This window comes from Mytilus galloprovincialis, chromosome 5, assembly GCF_965363235.1.
Source record: "Mytilus galloprovincialis chromosome 5, xbMytGall1.hap1.1, whole genome shotgun sequence".
Taxonomy (NCBI): Eukaryota; Metazoa; Mollusca; class Bivalvia; order Mytilida; family Mytilidae; genus Mytilus; species Mytilus galloprovincialis.
This window is the reverse complement of record NC_134842.1, coordinates 81162730-81188512: the sequence shown is the minus strand read 5'-3', so window position 1 is coordinate 81188512 and position 25783 is coordinate 81162730. Positions and strand designations below refer to the sequence as shown.

The window sequence follows — 25783 nt, the reverse complement described above, 5'->3', positions numbered from 1 at the left end:
GAAGACAAATTAGAAATAACAATAGATTAAAAGAGTAATTAGTGTCCGACACGTATTTGTAAATTATAGTCTAAACTGTCACAGAGAATTAATAATGAAATGAATAGAGTAAATGCATTTAAGACCTTTGTGCAAGATTATGACACATCATCCGTGTAAAACACTTATGCTTGAATTTACGACAAAGTATAAATTAATAAAATAAATGCAAAACCTAAATATACATTAAAACAATTGAAATACCAAAATGTGGTTTACAAACTAATTTCATTGCACTGTCCAAATAGTCCGGTCATATAACTATGGATTCAGGCTATCACGATATCCCTAATTGTCAGTGGTAAGCGCTATTGGTGGTTCTACAAATCTCGTGTTATAACTATGGATTCAGGCTATCACGATATCCCTAATTGGCAGTGGTAAGCGCTATTGGTGGTTCCCCAAATATCGTGTTATAACTATGGATTCAGGCTATCACGATATCCCTAATTGTCAGTGGTAAGCGCTATTGGTGGTCCCCCAAATCTCGTGTTATAACTATGGATTCAGGCTATCACGATATCCCTACTTGTCAGTGTTAAGCGCTATTGGTGGTTCCCCAAATCTCGTGTTATAACTATGGATTCAGGCTATTACGATATCCCTAATTGTCAGTGGTAAGCGCTATTGGTGGTTCCCCAAATCTCGTGTTATAACTATGGATTCAGGCTATCACGATATCCCTAATTGTCAGTGGTAAGCGCTATTGGTGGTCCCCCAAATCTCGTGTTATAACTATGGATTCAGGCTATCACGATATCCCTAATTGTCAGTGGTAAGCGCTATTGTCGGTTCCCCAAATATCGTGTTATAACTATGGATTCAGGCTATCACGATATCCCTAATTGTCAGTGATAAGCGCTATTGGTGGTCCACCAAATCTCGTGTTATAACTATGGATTCAGGCTATCACGATATCCCTAATTGTTAGTGGTAAGCGCTATTGGTGGTCCCCCAAATATCGTGTTATAACTATGGATTCAGGCTATCACGATATCCCTAATTGTCAGTGGTAAGCGCTATTGGTGGTTCCCCAAATATCGTGTTATAACTATGGATTCAGGCTATCACGATATCCCTAATTGTCAGTGGTAAGCGCTATTGGTGGTTCCCCAAATATCGTGTTATAACTATGGATTTAGGCTATCACGATATACCTAATTGTCAGTGGTAAGCGCTATTGGTGGTCCCCCAAATCTCGTGTTATAACTATGGATTCAGGCTATCACAATATCCCTAATTGTCAGTGGTAAGCGCTATTGGTGGTTCCCCAAATCTCGTGTTATAACTATGGATTCAGGCTATCACGATATCCCTAATTGTCAGTGGTAAGTGCTATTGGTGGTTCCCCAAATATCGTGTTATAACTATGGATTCAGGCTATCACGATATCCCTAATTGTCAGTGGTAAGCGCTATTGGTGGTCCCCCAAATCTCGTGTTATAACTATGGATTCAGGCTATCACGATATCCCTAATTGTCAGTGGTAAGCGCTATTGGTGGTTCCCCAAATATCGTGTTATAACTATGGATTCAGGCTATCACGATATACCTAATTGTCAGTGGTAAGCGCTATTGGTGGTTCCCCAAATATCGTGTTATAACTATAGCCGGGTGAAATGGCGTTCCGGCTAAATGTAAATCAAGAAGGAAGATTTCGCTCCTTAAACTTTTATTTCAGCAGTCCGGAAAGACCGAACAACAAACTCCAAACTAAATGTAAAGTAACATACAAACAATAACAATATATATAAGCACAATCAATTAAAGGATTAAGAAGATTAACAGAAGACAAATTAGAAATAACAATAGATTAAAAGAGTAATTAGTGTCCGACACGTATTTGTAAATTATAGTCTAAACTGTCACAGAGAATTAATAATGAAATGAATAGAGTAAATGCATTTAAGACCTTTGTCCAAGATTATGACACATCATCCGTGTAAAACACTTATGCCTGAATTTACGACAAAGTATAAATTAATAAAATAAATGCAAAACCTAAATATACATTAAAACAATTGAAATACCAAAATGTGGTTTACAAACTAATTTCATTGCACTGTCCAAATAGTCCGGTCATATAACTATGGATTCAGGCTATCACGATATCCCTAATTGTCAGTGGTAAGCGCTATTGGTGGTTCTACAAATCTCGTGTTATAACTATGGATTCAGGCTATCACGATATCCCTAATTGGCAGTGGTAAGCGCTATTGGTGGTTCCCCAAATATCGTGTTATAACTATGGATTCAGGCTATCACGATATCCCTAATTGTCAGTGGTAAGCGCTATTGGTGGTCCCCCAAATCTCGTGTTATAACTATGGATTCAGGCTATCACGATATCCCTACTTGTCAGTGTTAAGCGCTATTGGTGGTTCCCCAAATCTCGTGTTATAACTATGGATTCAGGCTATTACGATATCCCTAATTGTCAGTGGTAAGCGCTATTGGTGGTTCCCCAAATCTCGTGTTATAACTATGGATTCAGGCTATCACGATATCCCTAATTGTCAGTGGTAAGCGCTATTGGTGGTCCCCCAAATCTCGTGTTATAACTATGGATTCAGGCTATCACGATATCCCTAATTGTCAGTGGTAAGCGCTATTGTCGGTTCCCCAAATATCGTGTTATAACTATGGATTCAGGCTATCACGATATCCCTAATTGTCAGTGATAAGCGCTATTGGTGGTCCACCAAATCTCGTGTTATAACTATGGATTCAGGCTATCACGATATCCCTAATTGTTAGTGGTAAGCGCTATTGGTGGTCCCCCAAATATCGTGTTATAACTATGGATTCAGGCTATCACGATATCCCTAATTGTCAGTGGTAAGCGCTATTGGTGGTTCCCCAAATATCGTGTTATAACTATGGATTCAGGCTATCACGATATCCCTAATTGTCAGTGGTAAGCGCTATTGGTGGTTCCCCAAATATCGTGTTATAACTATGGATTTAGGCTATCACGATATACCTAATTGTCAGTGGTAAGCGCTATTGGTGGTCCCCCAAATCTCGTGTTATAACTATGGATTCAGGCTATCACAATATCCCTAATTGTCAGTGGTAAGCGCTATTGGTGGTTCCCCAAATCTCGTGTTATAACTATGGATTCAGGCTATCACGATATCCCTAATTGTCAGTGGTAAGTGCTATTGGTGGTTCCCCAAATATCGTGTTATAACTATGGATTCAGGCTATCACGATATCCCTAATTGTCAGTGGTAAGCGCTATTGGTGGTCCCCCAAATCTCGTGTTATAACTATGGATTCAGGCTATCACGATATCCCTAATTGTCAGTGGTAAGCGCTATTGGTGGTTCCCCAAATATCGTGTTATAACTATGGATTCAGGCTATCACGATATACCTAATTGTCAGTGGTAAGCGCTATTGGTGGTTCCCCAAATATCGTGTTATAACTATAGCCGGGTGAAATGGCGTTCCGGCTAAATGTAAATCAAGAAGGAAGATTTCGCTCCTTAAACTTTTATTTCAGCAGTCCGGAAAGACCGAACAACAAACTCCAAACTAAATGTAAAGTAACATACAAACAATAACAATATATATAAGCACAATCAATTAAAGGATTAAGAAGATTAACAGAAGACAAATTAGAAATAACAATAGATTAAAAGAGTAATTAGTGTCCGACACGTATTTGTAAATTATAGTCTAAACTGTCACAGAGAATTAATAATGAAATGAATAGAGTAAATGCATTTAAGACCTTTGTCCAAGATTATGACACATCATCCGTGTAAAACACTTATGCCTGAATTTACGACAAAGTATAAATTAATAAAATAAATGCAAAACCTAAATATACATTAAAACAATTGAAATACCAAAATGTGGTTTACAAACTAATTTCATTGCACTGTCCAAATAGTCCGGTCATATATTCCCGCGGCCCCTGAAGACACGTCCCGGGTCTTACTATTCATCTGAAATTGTTTCGAAAGTTTCTTCTATGGTTGTGACGTCCTCTGTATCGATAGTTTTGATTTGAATGATTATCTTGTCTTGTATTTTTTTCCGAATACTGTCCAGTTCGTCTTCTAGTGTTGTGATTCGATTCCGCATTTGTTCTTTATCGCGCTGTAATTGGTACTGCTTGTCGATAGCTTCACATCTTTCATCGTAAATCCGAAGATTAGCTTCTTTTAGACCAGTAATGCTGTCCTGTAATTTTTCAATTTCTTTTTGGTCATCTGCGTTTTGTTTGTGAAAATTTTCTAAATTGCGAACCACACTCTTATGCTCTTGTTTCAGCTCTTTGAATTTCTTTTCGTAATGAACACTTTTGATTTCAAATTTTACTCTCTCTGAATGCACTCGGACGTGCCTGTGTTTAACGCTATCAATGAATTCTCTATTATAATATAAGGTTGGGAAGAAGTCCATCAGTTCTATTGTATACAGTTCCGCACATGGAAACATTGACATTGCTTTCTGTTCTTTGAATAGTCTCATTCTTTCTGCGTCCCGACGTAACTTGGATTTAGATTTAACTTTAACAACTTTCACGTCCGGTTGTCTGTGAAAGTTACACATTCTGGCGTAATGTCCAAAACTTCTGCACTTATAGCAAAAAGACGTTTTTGCTATACATTGTTCAAAAATGAAATTTGTTGTTAACAGTTTTTCCACAAAACTTACATAGGCAGTTGTCCATATGTTGAAAATTTCTTGTCTGACAGGTAGTTCCATGATCAGGCATCTGGTATCTCCAGTCTCGGCCGAAATTTCTGTTTCTCTGCGTATCCATATTTCTGTTTGCTGGGGGTCAGCTTCACAGGTAGAACAAGGTATCCGATAGATGCGTTGCCCGGATGTCCTAACACCAGATATAGCCGGGTGAAATGGCGTTCCGGCTAAATGTAAATCAAGAAGGAAAATTTCGCTCCTTAAACTTTTATTTCAGCAGTCCGGAAAGACCGAACAACAAACTCCAAACTAAATGTAAAGTAACATACAAACAATAACAATATATATAAGCACAAGCAATTAAAGGATTAAGAAGATTAACAGAAGACAAATTAGAAATAACAATAGATTAAAAGAGTAATTAGTGTCCGACATGTATTTGTAAATTATAGTCTAAACTGTCACAGAGAATTAATAATGAAATGAATAGAGTAAATGCATTTAAGACCTTTGTCCAAGATTATGACACATCATCCGTGTAAAACACTTATGCTTGAATTTACGACAAAGTATAAATTAATAAAATAAATGCAAAACCTAAATATACATTAAAACAATTGAAATACCAAAATGTGGTTTACAAACTAATTTCATTGCATTGTCCAAATAGTCCGGTCATATAACTATGGATTCAGGCTATCACGATATCCCTAATTGTCAGTGGTAAGCGCTATTGGTGGTTCTACAAATCTCGTGTTATAACTATGGATTCAGGCTATCACGATATCCCTAATTGGCAGTGGTAAGCGCTATTGGTGGTTCCCCAAATATCGTGTTATAACTATGGATTCAGGCTATCACGATATCCCTAATTGTCAGTGGTAAGCGCTATTGGTGGTCCCCCAAATCTCGTGTTATAACTATGGATTCAGGCTATCACGATATCCCTACTTGTCAGTGTTAAGCGCTATTGGTGGTTCCCCAAATATCGTGTTATAACTATGGATTCAGGTTATCACGATATCCCTAATTGTCAGTGGTAAGCGCTATTGGTGGTCCTCCAAATCTCGTGTTATAACTATGGATTCAGGCTATCACGATATCCCTAATTGTCAGTGGTAAGCGCTATTGGTGGTTCCCCAAATATCGTGTTATAACTATGGATTCAGGCTATCACGATATCCCTAATTGTCAGTGATAAACGCTATTTGTGGTCCACCAAATCTCGTGTTATAACTATGGATTCAGGCTATCACGATATCCCTAATTGTTAGTGGGAAGCGCTATTGGTGGTCCCCCAAATCTCGTGTTATAACTATGGATTCAGGCTATCACGATATCCCTAATTGTCAGTGGTAAGCGCTATTGGTGGTTCCCCAAATATCGTGTTATAACTATGGATTCAGGCTATCACGATATCCCTAATTGTCAGTGGTAAGCGCTATTGGTGGTTCCCCAAATATCGTGTTATAACTATGGATTCAGGCTATCACGATATACCTAATTGTCAGTGGTAAGCGCTATTGGTGGTCCCCCAAATCTCGTGTTATAACTATGGATTCAGGCTATCACGATATCCCTAATTGTCAGTGGTAAGCGCTATTGGTGGTTCCCCAAATCTCGTGTTATAACTATGGATTCAGGCTATCACGATATCCCTAATTGTCAGTGGTAAGCGCTATTGGTGGTTCCCCAAATATCGTGTTATAACTATGGATTCAGGCTATCACGATATCCCTAATTGTCAGTGGTAAGCGCTATTGGTGGTCCCCCAAATCTCGTGTTATAACTATGGATTCAGGCTATCACGATATCCCTAATTGTCAGTGGTAAGCGCTATTGGTGGTTCCCCAAATATCGTGTTATAACTATGGATTCAGGCTATCACGATATCCCTAATTGTCAGTGGTAAGCGCTATTGGTGGTTCCCCAAATATCGTGTTATAACTATGGATTCAGGCTATCACGATATCCCTAATTGTCAGTGGTAAGCGCTATTGGTGGTTCCCCAAATCTCGTGTTATAACTATGGATTCAGGCTATCACGATATCCCTAATTGTCAGTGCTAAGCGCTATTGGTGGTTCCCCAAATATCGTGTTATAACTATGGATTCAGGCTATCACGATATCCCTAATTGTCAGTGGTAAGCGCTATTGGTGGTTCCCCAAATATCGTGTTATAACTATGGATTCAGGCTATCACGATATCCCTAATTGTCAGTGGTAAGCGCTATTGGTGGTTCCCCAAATCTCGTGTTATAACTATGGATTCATGCGTAAAATTGTTATCTTCAAAGATATAGCTGTTAATCAGTCTCCTAAGGTGTTTGATTATTTATCAGTTTGTTGAAAACAGCGTCAGACCATTCAGTGCTGTTGTTTCTTCGCTCAAAGGCAAATGCAAACATATAAAATCTACCATGTCGGACTAAAACTGTATCGTCTTTTTAATTAAATGATACAGTTGTTTTTGTCAAAAAATAGTCATAATTGTTTCCTTTTTTAAATAGAACGTTTTGTTGACGAATTATGTGTCGGTTATTTACGGCATTAAGAAAGTTATTAATAATACAATTTCTGAAAGAGCGTAAAACAGTTATACTGAAAGCGCGAGGTTTTGAATTTACAGTCCCGGCTTTGAAATGACTAAGATCTCAGTTACGCAGGATCAAAGAAATCAGAGATTGAAGAAAAGGCATACAATTATTATCTGTAGAATTCCCGTGTTATTTGAAAAATAATTCTTAAAGTTTGAAAACCGTAGCATATATACTTGAAATAAATATTATAGAAAGTTGTTCCTATTAAACTTATTCCTAATCAGTGTTACTTATACTGTATGTATACACAAAATTGTCCCGACCTAAATTTTACTTGCCAGCTTATTAATGGCAATTTCCTCTGATACCATACGATTACTGAAGAGGTTTGTTTTATTCCGTTTGAAAATTTATCTTCAGTTAAAATTGGAGTTTTTAAATTGATAAATAATGCAAACAACTTTGATCATTTGATATTTAAACCATCATAATGACATCTAAAAAAGCTTTATTAACACATTGATGGTCAAAGATAATTTTCAACTGTGTGCTAATTAGTGTTCCTTACATCGTAACTACAATCCCCTTCCCTTTCATGAATGTGACCTACCGAATTAGACCACTTACCGGATTTGTTATCACATAAGCAACATGACGGGTGCCGCATGTGGAGCAGGATCTGCTTACCATTCCGGAGCACCTGAGATCACCCCTAGTTTTTTGGTGGGGTTCGTGTTGTTTATTCTTTAGTTTTCTATGTTGTGTCGTGTGTGCTGTTGTTTGTTTGTCTTTTTCATTTTTAGCCATGGCGTTGTCAGTTTCTTTTAGATTTATGAGTTTGACTGTCCCTTTGGTATCTTTTGTCCCTCTTTTAGTAATAGGGCGTTTTGAATATATTATCTCTACCCGGAATGCATCACATAACATTTTGCCATTGATTGTTGTTGCTAGTAATAGCAATCTCGTTCAAATCCCGTTTCAATCACAGTTAAAAGTTGGGAGGAAACGTGATAGCTTTACTATATAGCGGGTTACACACTTGTCTATATAAGATACCAGATTTTGACAGTTAACGTCTTCAAGGATGTTTAACGTCGATGAGCACATTGTGGTATGGTACAATAAGATTATTTTACACAAAGAAAACATTTGTTGAATGCAAATTGTTTTTTTTTTTATTAGTTTTAAATACACTTAATATGATAGTCGTCTCTAAAAAATAGATGCACGAAGAAAAATGTCATTAAATACTAAAAACACTGTTTGTTGTGACTAATGGTTTTTAGTATACATAATCCGATATAAAAAAAAATAATTAAAAGAAGAATTTCGGGCAATATTAACTGGACTATCAGGTACATTTCTAGAACAGATAAAAAAAGTGATAACGTCAGTTCACACAATATGGAGAAGTGTTACAAGCTAATTACAAGAACCGGTACATAATGTTATATCATCAATTGCAATATCACCGTTATTACCAGCTCTTCCTTTCGAAGCCTCGATATCAATCTGAAAAAAAAATATCAATATAGAAAATACTGTTGCGAGAATTTTGTTCAGGTTTACAAATATTTAAAAAAAATTGCCAATCACACTTTATGTTCTTTTGAATAAATACATTTTATGTTATTTTTGTTTTTGTTTCGTACAAATAAGTCATTCACGTGTTTTGAATTTTTCAGTTAGTAGTTAAATGCAATTGCTATCTTACATTCTGATTAGTTTGAAATGTATTTGCGTACTTTATTTGGAAAATGATAAAATTATGACAAAATCACAATTTAACCTTGTTTTGATTGACACAAATTTAAAATTGAAGAGTCCAATTGTATGTATCATACGATAAAATCGTTTAGTAATGTTTGTTCCAATACATGGCTACATCAAGAGAGTAACCATATTGTACCAAGTAAAGAATATAATAGGTACTCTTTTAAGTTCGTTGATGAGTTACTGTTTGAGCTTTTGAAAAGAGAGTTTCCATTTTAATGTTTCCTTGGAGTTTTGTATTTTTGTTATTTTATCTCTTAATGTCTCGCTATGCATACAATTAATTTTGTTGCATGCGTCAAGGATAAATCGTGCTACACAAAATGTCGTCTTTCATACATTCACCCTATTATAAAGGGCAAACGTGTCATCAACGAACGTATATAAACAGTTTATATTCATTAGTGTCACTATTAAACTTTTAAGAGCCATAATTCTCCTTAACAACTGAAGTAAAAATCGTCAACCCCGTTAATGAACTGCACTTTCTTGCCATCTAAAACATAACCAATCCACAAAGCATTGGTGTGATAACTCTGAATTCATTTCATGAAAATTGCCATGTTCTAATCAATCAAAAACCATATAATACTAATTCTGACAAACAAAAGTGGAAATCATCGACATAGAACTTGACATCAATCGTAGTATTTGAAACAACATATAACAGCGCATTTAAGAGCAATGTGTGAACGGTTAGAAAGTTATCACATGAAAAAACTTGCAGCTGCTTGTCCGTCTGTTCAGCAAATGTATTCCCTACTTAGAACCCGAATTTTAGGTCAGGAGGGATTTATATGTCAGAAGCCCTAGATATAAATTTCAAACCCAAACTGATTTTAAAATAATGCCATCGACGAGTTTTATGTTTGAGCTCAGTGCATATTATAATAAGTTCACGCAATCTCAGTGAAACTTTACAAACAGACAAATGAATGTGTATTTAAAGTTTACTCTGGTGGGAAAATGTGGAGGAAGAACTGATGTTCTGATTATATACTTACAACAATGCCTTTCACTGTATTACCAGTTATATCCACACTAGCTTGCATCCATTGATTTCCTTGATTTCCAGACCTAGTCCATGGATGGGACCACCAGCCCGCGCTGCGAGATTGTGAGTACACTGATAGATACCCGATATGTTGACCATACATGTGATAACAAAATCTGAGGCAATACGAAGACGCTGAAATAATCACAATAATTATTCGACAAGTGAGATATGTAAATTATGGTTGTTGGAACCAAACTGTAATATTTATATATATGTACTTGATTATCAAAACAATTGAAATATGAAGTATATACAAATGAACAGGGAAATTATAGAACCTTTGTGAGCAACTCACATGACAAAATGATTTTTATAAGGATACGCCATCGACACTAATTTCATTTACGATATAGCTTTTACTTACTTATAAAGATTTTTGCACTAATATAGTTTTTTTTTGTCGTCTGAATTACATGCTTATAGGTAGCAGTGCTAAGGGGGAAACTATTGTGAATGCTAAAATTTGTAAAAGTAAACCATTATAGGTCAAAGAACGGTCTTTAACACAGAGCCTTGGTTCACACCGAACAGCAAGCTATAAAGGGGCCCAACATGACAAGTTTAAACTCAAAGAACAGATAGCAGATGACAACCATGCTGCTACAATTGACAAGCAACATTAGGGTCAAAGGGGGAAAATCAAAAAAATCCAACTGCATCGGAAATAAAGAGATAGAGTATCTGTTGATTTTAGATCGACGACCGTATATAAATAATATTGAGAATGGAAATCGGGAATAAGTCAACGTGACAACAACCCGACCACAGAGCAAATAACGAACGTAGACAATCAATGGGTCTTCAACACAGTAAAAACCCTCTATCCCCGACACAGACCATTATCTTGCATAGTATAAAAGCATAAACCTAAAGCACGAGGATGCACTCTACTGTCTTCACGCGGCACTAAAAACAACACGAAAGATAGTTACAAGACTACAATAGTGCAGTTGGATACTGAAATAATAAAAAAATACTAATGAAAGACTTGTTAAACAATTTAAGGTAAAATCATAACATATATAAATAAATGTATTTAATACTTACAGAACAGGTTAGTATTCGTTGAGCTCAAAAATGCCACAAAGTCCTGTCCTTGACCATTTACCTCAATATAGGCATATTGGGTACCATTGTGTGCAGCCGAAGGACCAGTGTTTGGGGTAGATGTTGATCCCTGTATTGCAATGACATTTATAATATGAAAAATAAAATTGTGTTTGATTGTTGTCATGTTTTACAGTTCCCTATTTGATGTGTCGTTCACACGATTATTTGTTCAACACAAGAATACATTTCAGCGACTGATACTTTGTTCGACATAAGAAATCATTTCATTCATTGCTATAACACAATACTTTGTTCGACAAGAACATATTTCAGTGATTATTATGCCATAATAATGTAATTTTGGATGTAACGCGTCCTCTGATTGGCTGATGTTGTTATGTGTATCAGCTCATAGACATAATTTTGTCATGTGACCGTGACGTCGTCAACGTTTTTTCATGATTTACGCCGGTTAAAATGAAATTTTGAATTCAATTATAAGGAATGACTGTAATATTTTTTTGTCTATTCAAAATAACAATGCACACTTAGAAATAACCCGCTACACTTGTTATTTAGTGTGCACCACACTTTTGATGTTATTTCTTCATAGACAGAAAATTTTTACAGTCATTCCTTTAGTACGTACGTTGTTCATCACAAGACAACATTTCAGTAATTGCTATAACACAATACTTTGTTCGTCATTAGAAAATATTTCAGTGATTGCTATAACACAATACTTTGTTCGTCATTAGAAAATATTTCAGTGATTACTATAACACAATACTTTGTTCGACAAGAAAAAAATTCAGCAATTACTATAACAAAATACTTTGTTCGACAAGAAAAAGATTCAGTGATTGCTATAACAAAATACTTTGTTCGTCATTAGAAAATATTTCAGTAACTACTATAACACAATACTTTGTTCGTCATTAGAAAATATTTCAGCAATTACTATAACAAAATACTTTGTTCGACAAGAAAAAAATTCAGTGATTTCTATAACACAATACTTTCTTCTACAAGAAAACATTTCTTTGATTGATTATAACACAATATTTTGATCGACAATAAAACATTTCAGTAATTGCTATAACACAATACTTTGTTCGCCACAAAAAAGTATTTCAGTGATTGTTGCTAAATAGCAATACTTTCTGTATTATCTGATTTCGATACCAATTTGTTAGCACTTTTCGAAATTACGTCTCATATTGAGAATTTAGTTGTGTTTTCAATGTATGCCATTATCTGTACAAGACAATAAGTTGTCTTATAATGGAATATTAAGCTAAAGCTGGCAATGAGATTGAGACCGAGAGCATGTGAATAAGAAAAAAAAAATGATTACTAATTTTTTGAATATGAATTTGAACTTGGTGAAAAATATTTGAACGATTTCTTTCTTTAACATTAGAATCAAGATTATCATCATGGGTCAGGAATAACTATTATTACTCTAATATCAACTCAAATTGACACATTTAGAAATTGTAGTTCATATGTATTTAAGGAATGATTGTAATATTTTTTCTGTCTATGAAGAAATAACATAAAAAATTTGGTGCACACTGAATAACGCGCGTAGCGGGTTATTTAACAGTGTGCACCACATTTTTTATGTTATTTCGAATAGACAGAAAAAATATTACAGTCATTTCTTATAATTTAATTCTAAATTCCATTTTAAACCGTAGAAATCCATGAAAAAACGTTGATGACGTCACGGTCACATGTCTAAATTATGTCTATGGGCTCATAACAAAATAACGTCAGCCAAACAGAAGACGCGTTACATCCAAAATTAAATTATAATTCTATTAGTTTGTTGTTTCGTTGGATTGTTACCTCATCGAAATGATAAACACCGTACATTTCCGACTATTCGTATTAACCGTATTCTGCGAAAGGACGTTATTTCTTTTAAAAGAAAACTGAAAAAAAAAAACCCGAAAGCAGGATTAAAAGGTTTTGTTTACCAGCAAACTAAATAAATTGAAACTCTTTTATGTAGGATTATTATTACTTTTTAATACGTATTAACCGTATTCTGCGAAAGGACGTTATTTCTTTTAAAAGAAAAATGAAAAAAAAAAAACAAACCCGAAAGCGGGATTAAAAAGTTTTTTTCTACCAGCAAAATAAATTAATTGAAACTCTTTTATGTAGGATTATTATTACTTTTTAATATGTATTAACCGTATTCTGCGAAAGGACGTTATTTCTTTTAAAAGAAAAATGAAAAAAAAAAACAAACCCGAAAGCGGGATTAAAAAGTTTTTTTTACCAGCAAACTAAATAAATTGAAACTCTTTTATGTAGGATTATTATTACTTTTTAATATGTATAAACCGTATTCTGCGAAAGGACGTTATTTCTTTTAAAAGAAAAATGAAAAAAAAAAACAAACCCGAAAGCGGGATTAAAAAGTTTTTTTTTACCAGCAAACTAAATAAATTGAAACTCTTTTATGTAGGATTATTATTACTTTTTAATACGTATTAACCGTATTCTGCGAAAGGACGTTATTTCTTTTAAAAGAAAAATGAAAAAAAAAAAAACAAACCCGAAAGCGGGATTAAAAAGTTTTTTTACCAGCAAAATAAATTAATTGAAACTCTTTTATGTAGGATTATTATTACTTTTTATATCATGTTGGACAAGAATATCACAAGCCGATAATGTTATTGTATTACAATAAAAAAATCCATGCATTTATATTTTCGAAGAATGGCCAAGTTCATTAAAAGCAAGCAGTTGTTGCAGTTGTTTCACATAAATGACACAACGATGACCACAAATCTAATCAAAATAGCAGAACTATGTGAATATTCATCATTAATTTGCTCCTAAATAAAACTTACCGATTTATCTAAAGTCCAGTTGAAGTCGTCGCCATTCGTATTTTCGAATGCACATGTTTGTCCTTGTTCAAATCCACATTCAATGACTGAAGAGAAAAAAGGGCAGACATGACGTCTATATTTTGGTTTCATGCAACCCTCCCCAGTATTCGATGAAGCAACTGTTTGACACCGAATAGTTAGCTCAATCAACACATTATATCTTGACCCGCGCCTTCATCATTTCTTTCATTTCAATATGTAAAAAATTGAGTTCAGATTAAATTACTATGAAAGTTGACGAGAACTGCTCGTTGATACATTTAAAAAAAAAATCAAACTGACCATAGTCTTCTTACAACGATTCACGTCTTTGAATTAAGAATATCGAATACTCCGAAAAGGATAAAAAATATGATGCATACACTATATGTGAACATTAATATCGAATGTCTAATGAAACGATTCAGAAGTAGAAGATACAAATGGCATAAGATGTTAAAAAAAATAATATTACACTACATCTACATTTCCCCTAGATTCCACTTCTTTATACCTTTGTCACATGTAGGAACAGTTGTCGTTGTGGTTGGAGGAGTTGTTGTAGTCAGAGTAGTTGTGATCCGAGTAGTTGTTGTGGTCGGAGTAGTTGTTGTAGTCGGAGTAGTTGTTGTGATCCGAGTAGTTGTTGTGGTCGGAGTGGTTGTTGTGGTCGGAGTAGTTGTTGTGGTCGGAGTAGTTGTTGTGGTCGGAGTTGTTATTGTGGTCGTTGTAGTTGTGGTTGGAGTAGTTGTTATGGTAGGTGCAGTTGTTGTGGTCGAAGTAGTTGGTGTGGTGGGAGAAATTGTTGTGGTCGGGGTGGTTGTGGTTGGAGAAGTTGTTGTTGTTGGAGTAGTTGTTATGGTCGGAGTAGTTTTTGTGGTCGGAGTAGTTGTTGTAGCTTTAGTAGTTGTTGTAGTCGGAGTAGCTGTTGTTGTCGGAGTAGTTGTGGTCTGCGTAGTTGTTGTGGATGGAGTGGCTGTTGTGGATGAAGTGGCTGTTGTGGTCGGAGTGGTCGTTGTAGTCGGAGTGGCTGTTGTGGTCTGTGTAGTTGTTGTGGATTGAGTAGTTGTTATGGTTGGAGAAGTCGTTGACGTTGGAATAGTTGTTGTGGTCGGATTGGTTGTTGTAGTCAGAGTTGTTGTGGTTGGAGTGGCTGTTGTAGTCAGAGTAGTTGTTGTGGTCGGAGTAGTTGTTGTGGTTTTCTCAGTTGTTGTTGTTGTCGAAGTAGTTGTTGTGGTCGGAGCAGTTGTTGTGGTCGGAGTAGTTGTTGTTGTAGTTTGACTTGCTGTAAAATTCATAACATAAAAGTGAAATTATTTTTTATCATAATAAAATCGGATTAAAAAATTAAAAGAAAAGCCCAAATAAGCAAAAGCAATTCCTTTTGAAAGTTTTGTTGTATCTATTTAAGGAAAATTGCACTTACAGACTTTAACTTCAGTGAGAAGTCGACTCACATTTTCGGTCATACTAATTTATTGAAAGATTTTGTCCTGCTGATCTTTTCTTCTATTTAAAATATATATCTATTTTTTATAGCATTCAAAATGAAAATTGCTCTTTGAATTATTTGTGGATCTTGTCTTGCTCTTTTTGATGTTCAAATTTACTGCCTTTCTGTTATAATATTTGAGATAGAAAAAAAATCAAAACAAAATCGGAAATGTTCCTGTTTATTCCTACAAATAGTCGTCTGACAGTATTGTAGATCTTTTCATTTTTAACAGGTTTTCTCTTTCTGTAGCGGTTTTCATGTTTTGAAAGACGAAAGCGGCATTTTACCCCTATTTTTAGCCATGTGTGCCATGCTTGTTTGCAAGTGTGGTCATCAGACACATTTGTTTTCAAATCTAAATACCCAATGATGGTTGTGGCAAAGTTTGGTTAAATTTGGTCTAGTAGTTGTAGAAGAGATGATCTTTTTAAAAACCAACGACAATTAAGGAACGGTGACGCTCAAGCTGGCATTCGATTTAGACGAGCTAGAAGTATAAAAAATGCAGGTAAAAATTGATTTTCTTTAAAATAAAAACCACACTTTTAAACATGACCTAGCATTCTGAAGGTATATCGCTTGCAATACAATGCCACTTTGTCGACAGACACCGATGATTGGATGAGTTGACACATTACATTGAGACATGCCTTCAATTTAATCATAAGGGATAGACTGATATTTGATATTAGAATGTCCAAGGGAAATAATTAAAATGTTGCCAATACAGTTGAGACATCCCACAAAAGTGTGGGTAACAGATAGAAGCTCCAAATTTATAGATTGGAACGTTTTAAAGAACGTTTTTAAAAATTTCAAAGACATTATGTATAATGTAAAAGGACCACAAAGTCTGTAGAACTAGATCAACTAGAAAGGAACTTACTAACTAATTAAAGGTACAGTTAATAATTATCCAATTTGTATATCGCAGCGTTTCGTAGCAAATATGGAAGCATATATATATCTCAAACCATTAAACTTATTCAAACATATACGAGTAAATTAACATGATAATGACGTTCCAGGCATATAACCGATTTTGCCAGCCTTTGTTTTGTCATTTCCAATCCTCAACTATTTATTTACCTCTAAATACAATAAACCTGAGATATAACAAATGAGATACAATATAGATTCGGTTATTGTGCATTCCCTCTAGATATGTTTGATGTATGCCACTTTACTCTTGATTTATATACTCCAGATGAACTTTAAAAAGGATATTTAGTTGGATACTTTTTTCTTAAAACGCAGTCGTACTAACCACAGGTACCAGGAACCAAAAATATACCATCTAGAGCCATTTCTTTCATCCAAGATTCAGTGGTTCCTTTAATTGTAATCTGTAAGGATTAATAATTCTGTCAAATGCTTTTACTATCGAATCTTCAAGCACAAGAAAGAATAGCAAAACCTCTAAATGCATTCAGAAATAAAAGAATTCAAGGAGCTTGAATCGCTCACTCAGCAAGCAATATGCAACATTAAAATTTCAAACAGCATTTGCATATTGTGATCGCTAAATGAGATTGTTTCAAGGTCTGATACGATCAGAACTCATTTATAAAATTGGGAAACACACAGCTTTTTGGATTCAATAGAAGTTTGGAGGACATAGGATATGTTCATACGGATAATTTTTTTCTGTCCAACTGTTTTTTTTTTTAAATAATTTACTTTTTCGAAAGTGGATACACTAGTCTTTTAATGGAGATAACTAAGGTCGAAAGGGTTAATTAATGACCGGGTTCCTTTAACTTATAAATGTAAATCTTGTCATTCTTATCGGATTCGGATGATGCAAAAAAATGTATTATTGCTGCCACGTATACAGGAAAAATTATACGTCAAGAGATCGATGCAAATGCTCTGCAAATGCATAAAAATTGTTAAACTAAACTTAACGAAATTAAGCACACACTCTTTCATAATTGAAATTACCCCCCCCCCCCCCCAAAAAAAAAAAAAAAAACCAAATAAAAAAAACAAGGATGTGTTCGTAGTACACGAATGCCCCATCCGCACTATCATTTTGTATGTTTAGTAGACCGTGAAATTGGGGGGAAACTCTAATTTGGCATTCAAATGAGGAAATAAACTCATCATAGATACCAGGACTAAATTTTGTATATACGCCAGACGCGCATTTCGTCTAAAAAAGACTTATCAGTGACGCTCGAATCCAAAAAAGTTAAAAAGGCTAAATAAAGTACGAAGTTGAAGAGCATTGAGGACCAAAATTCCTAAAAGTTTTGCCAAATTCAGCTTAATTTATAAATGTAACCATATCAATGATAATTCATGTCAGCACAAACAGTGCTGACTACTGGGCTGGTGATACCCTCGGGGAAATACATCTCCACCAGCAGTGGCAATCATATCATAGGGACCATGTGTACTATGTTTCAGGTTGATTAGACTTCAACTTCATCAAAAACTACCTCGACCAAAAACTATCACCTGAAGTGAGACAGGAACGAACGGACGCACAGACCAGAAAACATGGGGCATTAAAAAAGACAAAATAAAAAACACAAAATATTTCGATTAATATGACGAAAATACATAACGTGTTCATTAAATATTCATTATTCAGTGTAACAGTCTTCTAAGGTTTAAGTATTCCTACACGAATCTCTGATGACCATCCAGTTCAGATTTGTGTTGGCTTTATAAAATATTTATAGAGTTTCAAAATTGACTATCAACAATATTTCATGGATTAAAGGTAAACGTGATCCATAATATAAGTTAAGCACTTTTCGGCTGCATTTTAGTATATTTACAGCTTTTCTATAAAACTATATATGTTATGATGGTATGATACTAAACCCCTAACGGGAAGGATTGTGCCTGATGTTCATATGATGAAATCATAATCTTTCAGTCAGTTTAATTGAAGTCTGGAGCTGGCATGTCAGTTAACTGCTAGTAGTCTGTTGTTATTTATGTATTATTGTCATTTTGTTTATTTTCTTTGGTTACATCTTCTGACATCAGACTCGGACTTCTCTTGGACTGAATTTTAATGTGCGTATTGTTATGCGTTTACTTTTCTACATTGCCTAGATGTATAGGGGAGGGTTGAGATCTCACAAACATGTTTAACCCCGCCGCATTTTTGTGCCTGTCCCAAGTCAGGAGCCTCTGGCCTTTGTTAGTCTTGTATTATTTTAATTTTAGTCTTGTGTACAATTTGGAAATTAGTATGGCGTTCATTATCACTGAACTAGTATATATTTGTTTAGGGGCCAGCTGAAGGACGCCTCTGGGTGTGGGAATTTCTCGCCACATTGAAGACCTGTTGGTGACCTTCTGCTGTTGTTTATTTCAATGGTCGGGTTGTTGTCTCTTTGGCACATTCCCCATTTCCATTCTCAATTTTAAATCAAACCTCTGTTTAACTTGCTTGCTTTGTTTGTTTTGGTATTTGTAAACAACAGGTAGTTAGTCTGTTTCAGTCTATTTACTTTATACTGGAATTTAATTTGACAATAAACATTAACTTCATTTCAAGTTCCACATTGTATGTCAATTTTTATTGTTCAATCCAATCACAATATATATTAAACAGACTGAAACTCCGCCTATCAATTGTAAAACAATTACAAACATCCAATTAAACATAGCCGATCAAAATTTTGTTTTGCATGTTTTTATAGAAAAACTATTTGTTATGCTGTTTACCATTGCAAACGTACGTCTTGATGCGAATATCCAAGGTCAATGGCCTTTGTTTAATCTCGACCTCATTTTCTCTCTTTTAATCGTTTTAAATTATCATTCCAGGGTTGTCTATATCATATCATCCAGTGTAACTTTAATTTGTTATAAAAGGCCGTACGGCGACATTTGGTAATGTTCTACTTTCCTTGTCCGTTGATGTTTGCTGAATAGTCATCTCATAGGCAGTTATATACCACATATCTTTTTTATACTATTTTAAAGCCTTATGAGTAACACATCTTTATAATTAAAAGGGATGTAACATTTTACGTACCTTCAAATTGTCAACAGCTGGTATGTCTATTTTTTCTTGTAACCATACTTTGCTCTGACTACCCGATCGGCTGAACAATGACGTTACAATACCAGTACTGTCAGTCATTGTAATCTGTAGTGTCCCAACCTCATCTGCTATGGAACTGTACATATGATACCAGAAAGACAAACATCGCGCGACCCCTATCAAGCAAAAAAGTCAAAAAGTTCATTGAGAGTAATATTGATGCAAATCAATAAAAAGTAAATACTATCCCATCTGATTAATTCCTAAGACTATTAAAATTATTAATACATAAACACACAGGTATTTGTTAAATTAAATCTTATTAGACAAATAATGGCAATCGTATAAAAAGTCATCAATACTTATCTCAATAAATAGACATAGATAACAGGATTGAAATTTTACACGTCAAACGCGCGATTCGTTTTTAAAAGCCTCATCATTGAAACTATATTCAAAGAAATATATAAAGATTATAAAGGCCAAATAAGTAGAAAGTTGAAGAGCATTTAGGATACAAGTAACAATATGTATTCTCTTTTGATTACATAACCACCATTACAAAATACAATATTTAAATTCCTTGTCAGTTTTTGAATTGCAACGAGAATCACCAGAATCTCCGAAGTCTATCCAATCTTACTCTTTACGCAAATTTTAATATTTGAAATGAGGATAATTTCACCACAATTTAGAGGTACTCTATAGAAAAGAAAACAAAAACCCCACTAAATCTTAATTTAAGACAGATCACCAGAAAATATCTGCTCTGATTTTTGATAATACATGATTTGTTATAAAACTTTTTAATATTGTCCGTTAATAAATTTTGAAATTATAAAGGAACTAAAGTTGTCAACGCCTTTGTTAATTTTAGATTTATTTGGCTCTTATGTCCTTTTGGTCCTGTAGCCCTGCTCTAGAGCTGTTTTGTCTCTTATATTACTTGATTCAATTCACTTGACCGGGCGGGGTTTAACCGGTTCACTTATTAAAGACCAGTCCATCTATAGTCATGGGTTTTGGGATACACTCATCAATGAATTATTATTTTTCCCAGATTATACACTCAGTTCTTTTGTTAATCCATTTGGTGACGCTAATAGGTGATTATAAATCAATAATAATTAAAACGGTTATCAACCTTATTGCACACATCATCAAATAGACTTTCCTTATGCAAATTAAAACATAAGCACGCTCGATCAGTTAAAATAACATAGGTAATACATTGGCTTTCATAAAATTAATGAAATTTATTATATTATGTTTCAATTAGTCAATATTATCTATTTGAATTTTCTTCGTTTTCCTAGACTTATGTTTTTACAAGAATTTTACCTGTCAACTAACAATCGAGCAAAATAAAAAAATAAAAGTACTTAGAGCTCTCACTTGGAAAAGATATATTAGTTGACATAACTGCATTCTCATCCGTTTGCGCGTCCCATCTATCTATTGTATATAAATATACAAATCCTTCTTTTGCACCACCAGGATAACCAGTATCAACTGGACCCTGAAGAAAAGTTGAATGTTTTTAGACAAGGGAAAGGAATAAAATTATTTTCAGAGTAGTGAACTCGAACTAAACTAAATTACTCGAAATGTCTGTTTCATAATGGCAGGTACCCATTAGTAAAACTTGCGTACGGGGTTCTTTAATTGTGCATACATAGCAACAAAGATTATTTTCAAAAACAAATGTAGTATTTACAGAGTGAGCGAATAGAAAACTGTCAATGAACCAGGCATCCGACCACAAAATGGACAATAGCTACGGTTTTGACTGTATAACAGACCATAGATACTTGCTAAATAGATATAGGAAGATGTGGTATGAGTGCCAACGAGACAACTCTCCATCAAAGTAACAATATATAAAAGTACTTGCAAGACATTTAATAGGCATTAACTGACTATTACTAGCTACGTCTGAATCGACCTTTGATATGACCTCAGTTGGAAATCAATTGTTCAAAGAATCATAATATTTAGTGTGTGTAATGTTTCATAAAAAAGCAAACATAGGCAGCAATAAGGTAAAGATGTGCAAAACCTCGTCCTTATACAGGTTACACGATGCTATACATTCTTTTCAATGATATAAAACTTGCCAAAATATAGGAACAATAGCATAGGCAGAACATTGATTCCATGCACGTCTATTTTCATCGGGATCTATATCTCATATCGGAGAAAAAATGTTCAACGCTTTTTCGGAGTTCATGTCGATTGTAAGATAGCTACCATCCAAAAATTCGCAGTAATTGTTGATATCTTCCTTGCCTGGTTTATCGTTTACTCTAAAACTCTTGTAAACTTTTTAAGAATGTTAAAAATTTAAAGTTGAAGGTGAATCAAATTTGTTGAACGTGTTTACAGCAGCTAATACCGCTTTAAAACTGGTTTGCTGCACTTTGATAAAAAAAAATGAAAGTAATTCAAAGATAATTCAAATAATCCAACCACACACGTCTTAGTAAACATCTAAATAGTGTTCATGTTCAGGTTTAATAAAATTAACGGTACCAATTTTCTTGCACCAGATGCGCATTTCGACATGTCTCTTCAGTGATGCTCGTGGCCAAAATATTTGAAATACAAAGCTTATATAAAAGATGAAGAGCTATAATCCAAAAGGTCCAAAAAGTATAGCCAAATCATTGAAAGGAATCAGAGCTTTGCATGACGGAGATACATTCCCTTAATTTATAATAATTTCTAATATTTTGTTACAGCAAATTTTAATAACACAAAAAATCCGTATTTTTATGCCAGTACCGAAGTACTGGCTACTGGGCTGGTGATACCCTCGGGGACTAATAGTCCACCAGTAGAGGCATCGTTTAAATTATATGGATGCAAAAAAAAAATGGTACACAACCTGATCAAGTTAGTGGTCATCCTTTTTTAACTGATATGTGCAAGTCTTATATATTGGTTTTCAATTTATTACTTATGTCTGGTCTCAATAAGGAAAGTTGGGTCTGGTTTTAACCGCTCATCAGTTTTTGACTGTATACAGTCTGGGTCACTAATTAGTTAGGTACCAGGATTATAATGTTATACACAAGACGCGCGTTTCGTCTACATGAGACTCATCAGGGACGCTCATATAAAAGTAGTTATAAAGCCAAACAAGTACAAAGTTGAAGAGCATTAATCTATAAACAATGTGCTGTTATCTGTTCTTTATGTGTATGTCTATTTCTACCTAGGGTGTCAGTAGTTGGTTGTTGGAATATTATCTTGTAAGAGCTAGTATGTTTACAATGTTTAGCTATCGAACGATAAACGTATTGCCTATCTTTATTCAAAGAATTATTAATATAATGATCGATTGTTTTTTAAATGTCCCCGTCTTTAATTTGTATAAATGAACAACATTTATAAACAATACTGATATGTTTACTCACTGTTTTTGTCCCCCAGTTAAAATCATCATCAGTTGATTGAACAAACATACAGTATCGATCAATCTCTGCAGTACACTCGAATATTGAATCAACTATAAAACAAAATAAACATATATATCTAGACCGAAAGATAAAATATGTTTTAGAGTATGGCATAATTGTAAATTGTTTTAAAACCATGCAGCTGTAGCATTATATATTTTGTGTTCAGGTTGTAATGTTAGAGTATGGCATAATTGTAAATTGTTTTAAAACCATGCAGCTGTAGCATTATATATTTTGTGTTCAGGTTGTAATGTTGTACAAATTATAATTTGTACAGAAATTTGGTGCAAGTAATCAGTGTTATATGAACTGTTTCACACAGATAGTTGCAGCAATAATTCAGTCTTCTGTTTCGCGTATTTCTGTCATTTCTGGCTTGGTCCTTATAGCCACTATAAACAAAGCGAACTGCTCGTCTTTGTACCTAATCTATATCGTGTATGATTAACGAGAGTCCCATACCGGGGAAGCATATTCAAGAGTTGGTCTTACTAAGATGAGGTTAGCTTTTGTTGTTGGAATACATTACCCATGTTTATATGGAAGAAGCAAAGTGTTTTGAAGATTTTCTTGTTGATGTGGTTTGTCAAGATGAGGTCTTTACTGATGGTGAGCTAAATATATTTTCAAATTCCTTCCTTTAATTCTCGATTTTGACAACACTGACAGATACATCAATTGACGTATCGTGAGCAACATAACTGATGCCACGTGTGAATCAGGATGTGCTTAGTCCTCCACAAAAGACATCTAAAATCTCACCCAGTTTTGGGTGATTTCGTGTTGCTGAGTTTTCTATGTTGTATCTTGTGTGCTTGTCTTGTTTTCGTCATCTTTCGTTTTATTTTGCCTAATAAATGCCAGTTACTTGTCTTAAGAGTCTTCAATATATAAGTATCTTCTGCATTTATGTCATATAGCTCATAGGGTTAAAGGGAAACCCATTAAGCGTTTCGGACATACAAAATTAATAATATTTTTATTTTTCGCCCCTTTTGTGGTTGACAAATGCATTTGGAGATATATTATACACATTTTCTTACAGTTTTAATCTCCTTTTCACGAATGGGACCTAACAATTTAAACTCTTTACCGGCTTTGTAATACCATGAGCAACACGACGTGGACAGAATCTACTTACCCTTTCCGGAGCATCTGAAAGCCATCCAAGTTTTTGGTGGGGTTCGTGTTGTTGTACTCCTATGTGAGATATTTTCTTCTCGTATCTTAGTCAATATGATGAAATTTGATTCGACTGTCGTACAAATGAGATGTTTAGCTTTCAAACCGGGTTTAATCCACCATTTTTTTCATTTGAGAATGCCTGAACCAAGTCAAGCATATGACAGTTGTTCATTCGTTTGATGTGTTCTATCAATTAATTTTGCCATTTGATTAGGAACTTTCCGTTTTGAAATTTTTTCGGAGTTCAGTATTTTGTGATTTGACTTTTTAACTGATTTTATCGTCCATATATTAACAATAAAAAAACATATCAATAAATTAATCAAAAGTATATAATATTATTACAATGTAACTACAACATTTAAAAAAAAATGACATCTCATGGAATAATATAACTGTTTGTGTTTTACTTCGTAGAAAAAGGTGATTCTTATAGGATATAAACGCTTTCAAGAGAACAAAAATGTCATAATATATAATATGGGAAATATCGCTAGTATCATGAGTCGTTTATATATATATATATATAACATCTTCATGCCTTATATATCATGTACTGTAGTACGCCGCTAGATTAAAACTGACGTGGAAAGGTAACACATGGCCAGCGAAAGCTCTTTTTTTGAGAGCCCAGGTGGTCGTGTGGTCTAGCGGGACGGCTGCAGTGCAGGCGATTTGGTGTCACGATATCACAGTAGCATGGGTTCGAATCCCGGCGAGGGAAGAACCAAAAATTTGCGAAAGCAAATTTACAGATCTAACATTGTTGGGTTGATGTTTAGACGAGTTGTATATACATTATGTACACAGCCATGTATCACCATCATTGATGGCGATCCGATGGATACATCTGTTGTAGGGTTGTCACTGACTCAGACGTACTTATGAATATAATTATTTTCTGTGACTGTATCTTACATTAATTTGTAGGATCCTTTACTATAGATAATTTAGCTGATCTGTAACAATAACATCTTCATGCCTTATATATCATGTACTGTAGTACGCCGCTAGATTAAAACTGACGTGGAAAGGTAACACACGGCCAGCGAAAGCTCTTTTTTTGAGAGCCCAGGTGGTCGTGTGGTCTAGCGGGACGGCTGCAGTGCAGGCGATTTGGTGTCACGATATCACAGTAGCATGGGTTCGAATCCCGGCGAGGGAAGAACCAAAAATTTGCGAAAGCAAATTTACAGATCTAACATTGTTGGGTTGATGTTTAGACGAGTTGTATATACATTATGTACACAGCCATGTATCACCATCATTGATGGCGATCCGATGGATACATCTGTTGTAGGGTTGTCACTGACTCAGACGTACTTATGAATATAATTATTTTCTGTGACTGTATCTTACATTAATTTGTAGGATCCTTTACTATAGATAATTTAGCTGATCTGTAACAATAACATCTTCATGCCTTATATATCATGTACTGTAGTACGCCGCTAGATTAAAACTGACGTGGAAAGGTAACACATGGCCAGCGAAAGCTCTTTTTTTGAGAGCCCAGGTGGTCGTGTGGTCTAGCGGGACGGCTGCAGTGCAGGCGATTTGGTGTCACGATATCACAGTAGCATGGGTTCGAATCCCGGCGAGGGAAGAACCAAAAATT

At 34.7% G+C, this 25783-nt stretch overlaps 1 protein-coding gene and 1 long non-coding RNA gene across 2 annotated transcripts in view; both read right to left on the bottom strand.

Moving 5' to 3' along the window:
* Positions 1-8401: 8401 nt before the first annotated feature.
* LOC143074768 (uncharacterized) lies at positions 8402-11239 on the bottom strand. Its single transcript, XR_012978071.1, has 3 exons — positions 11116-11239; positions 10016-10200; positions 8402-8750 (listed from the first exon to the last, which is right to left on the bottom strand). It is a non-coding gene; the product is annotated as an uncharacterized LOC143074768 (long non-coding RNA).
* Positions 11240-12333: 1094 nt separating this feature from the next.
* Positions 12334-25783, bottom strand: part of LOC143074163 (uncharacterized) — a 38914-nt gene continuing 25464 nt past the window's right edge. Inside the window, exons 16-22 of the mRNA XM_076249713.1 lie at positions 22936-23027; positions 20912-21035; positions 19508-19692; positions 16772-16850; positions 14524-15294; positions 13989-14074; positions 12334-12375 (exon numbers count right to left, since the gene is read on the bottom strand). Of these exons, the coding sequence (XP_076105828.1) occupies positions 12334-12375; positions 13989-14074; positions 14524-15294; positions 16772-16850; positions 19508-19692; positions 20912-21035; positions 22936-23027 (1379 nt within the window). The remainder of the gene's footprint in view (positions 12376-13988; positions 14075-14523; positions 15295-16771; positions 16851-19507; positions 19693-20911; positions 21036-22935; positions 23028-25783) is intronic.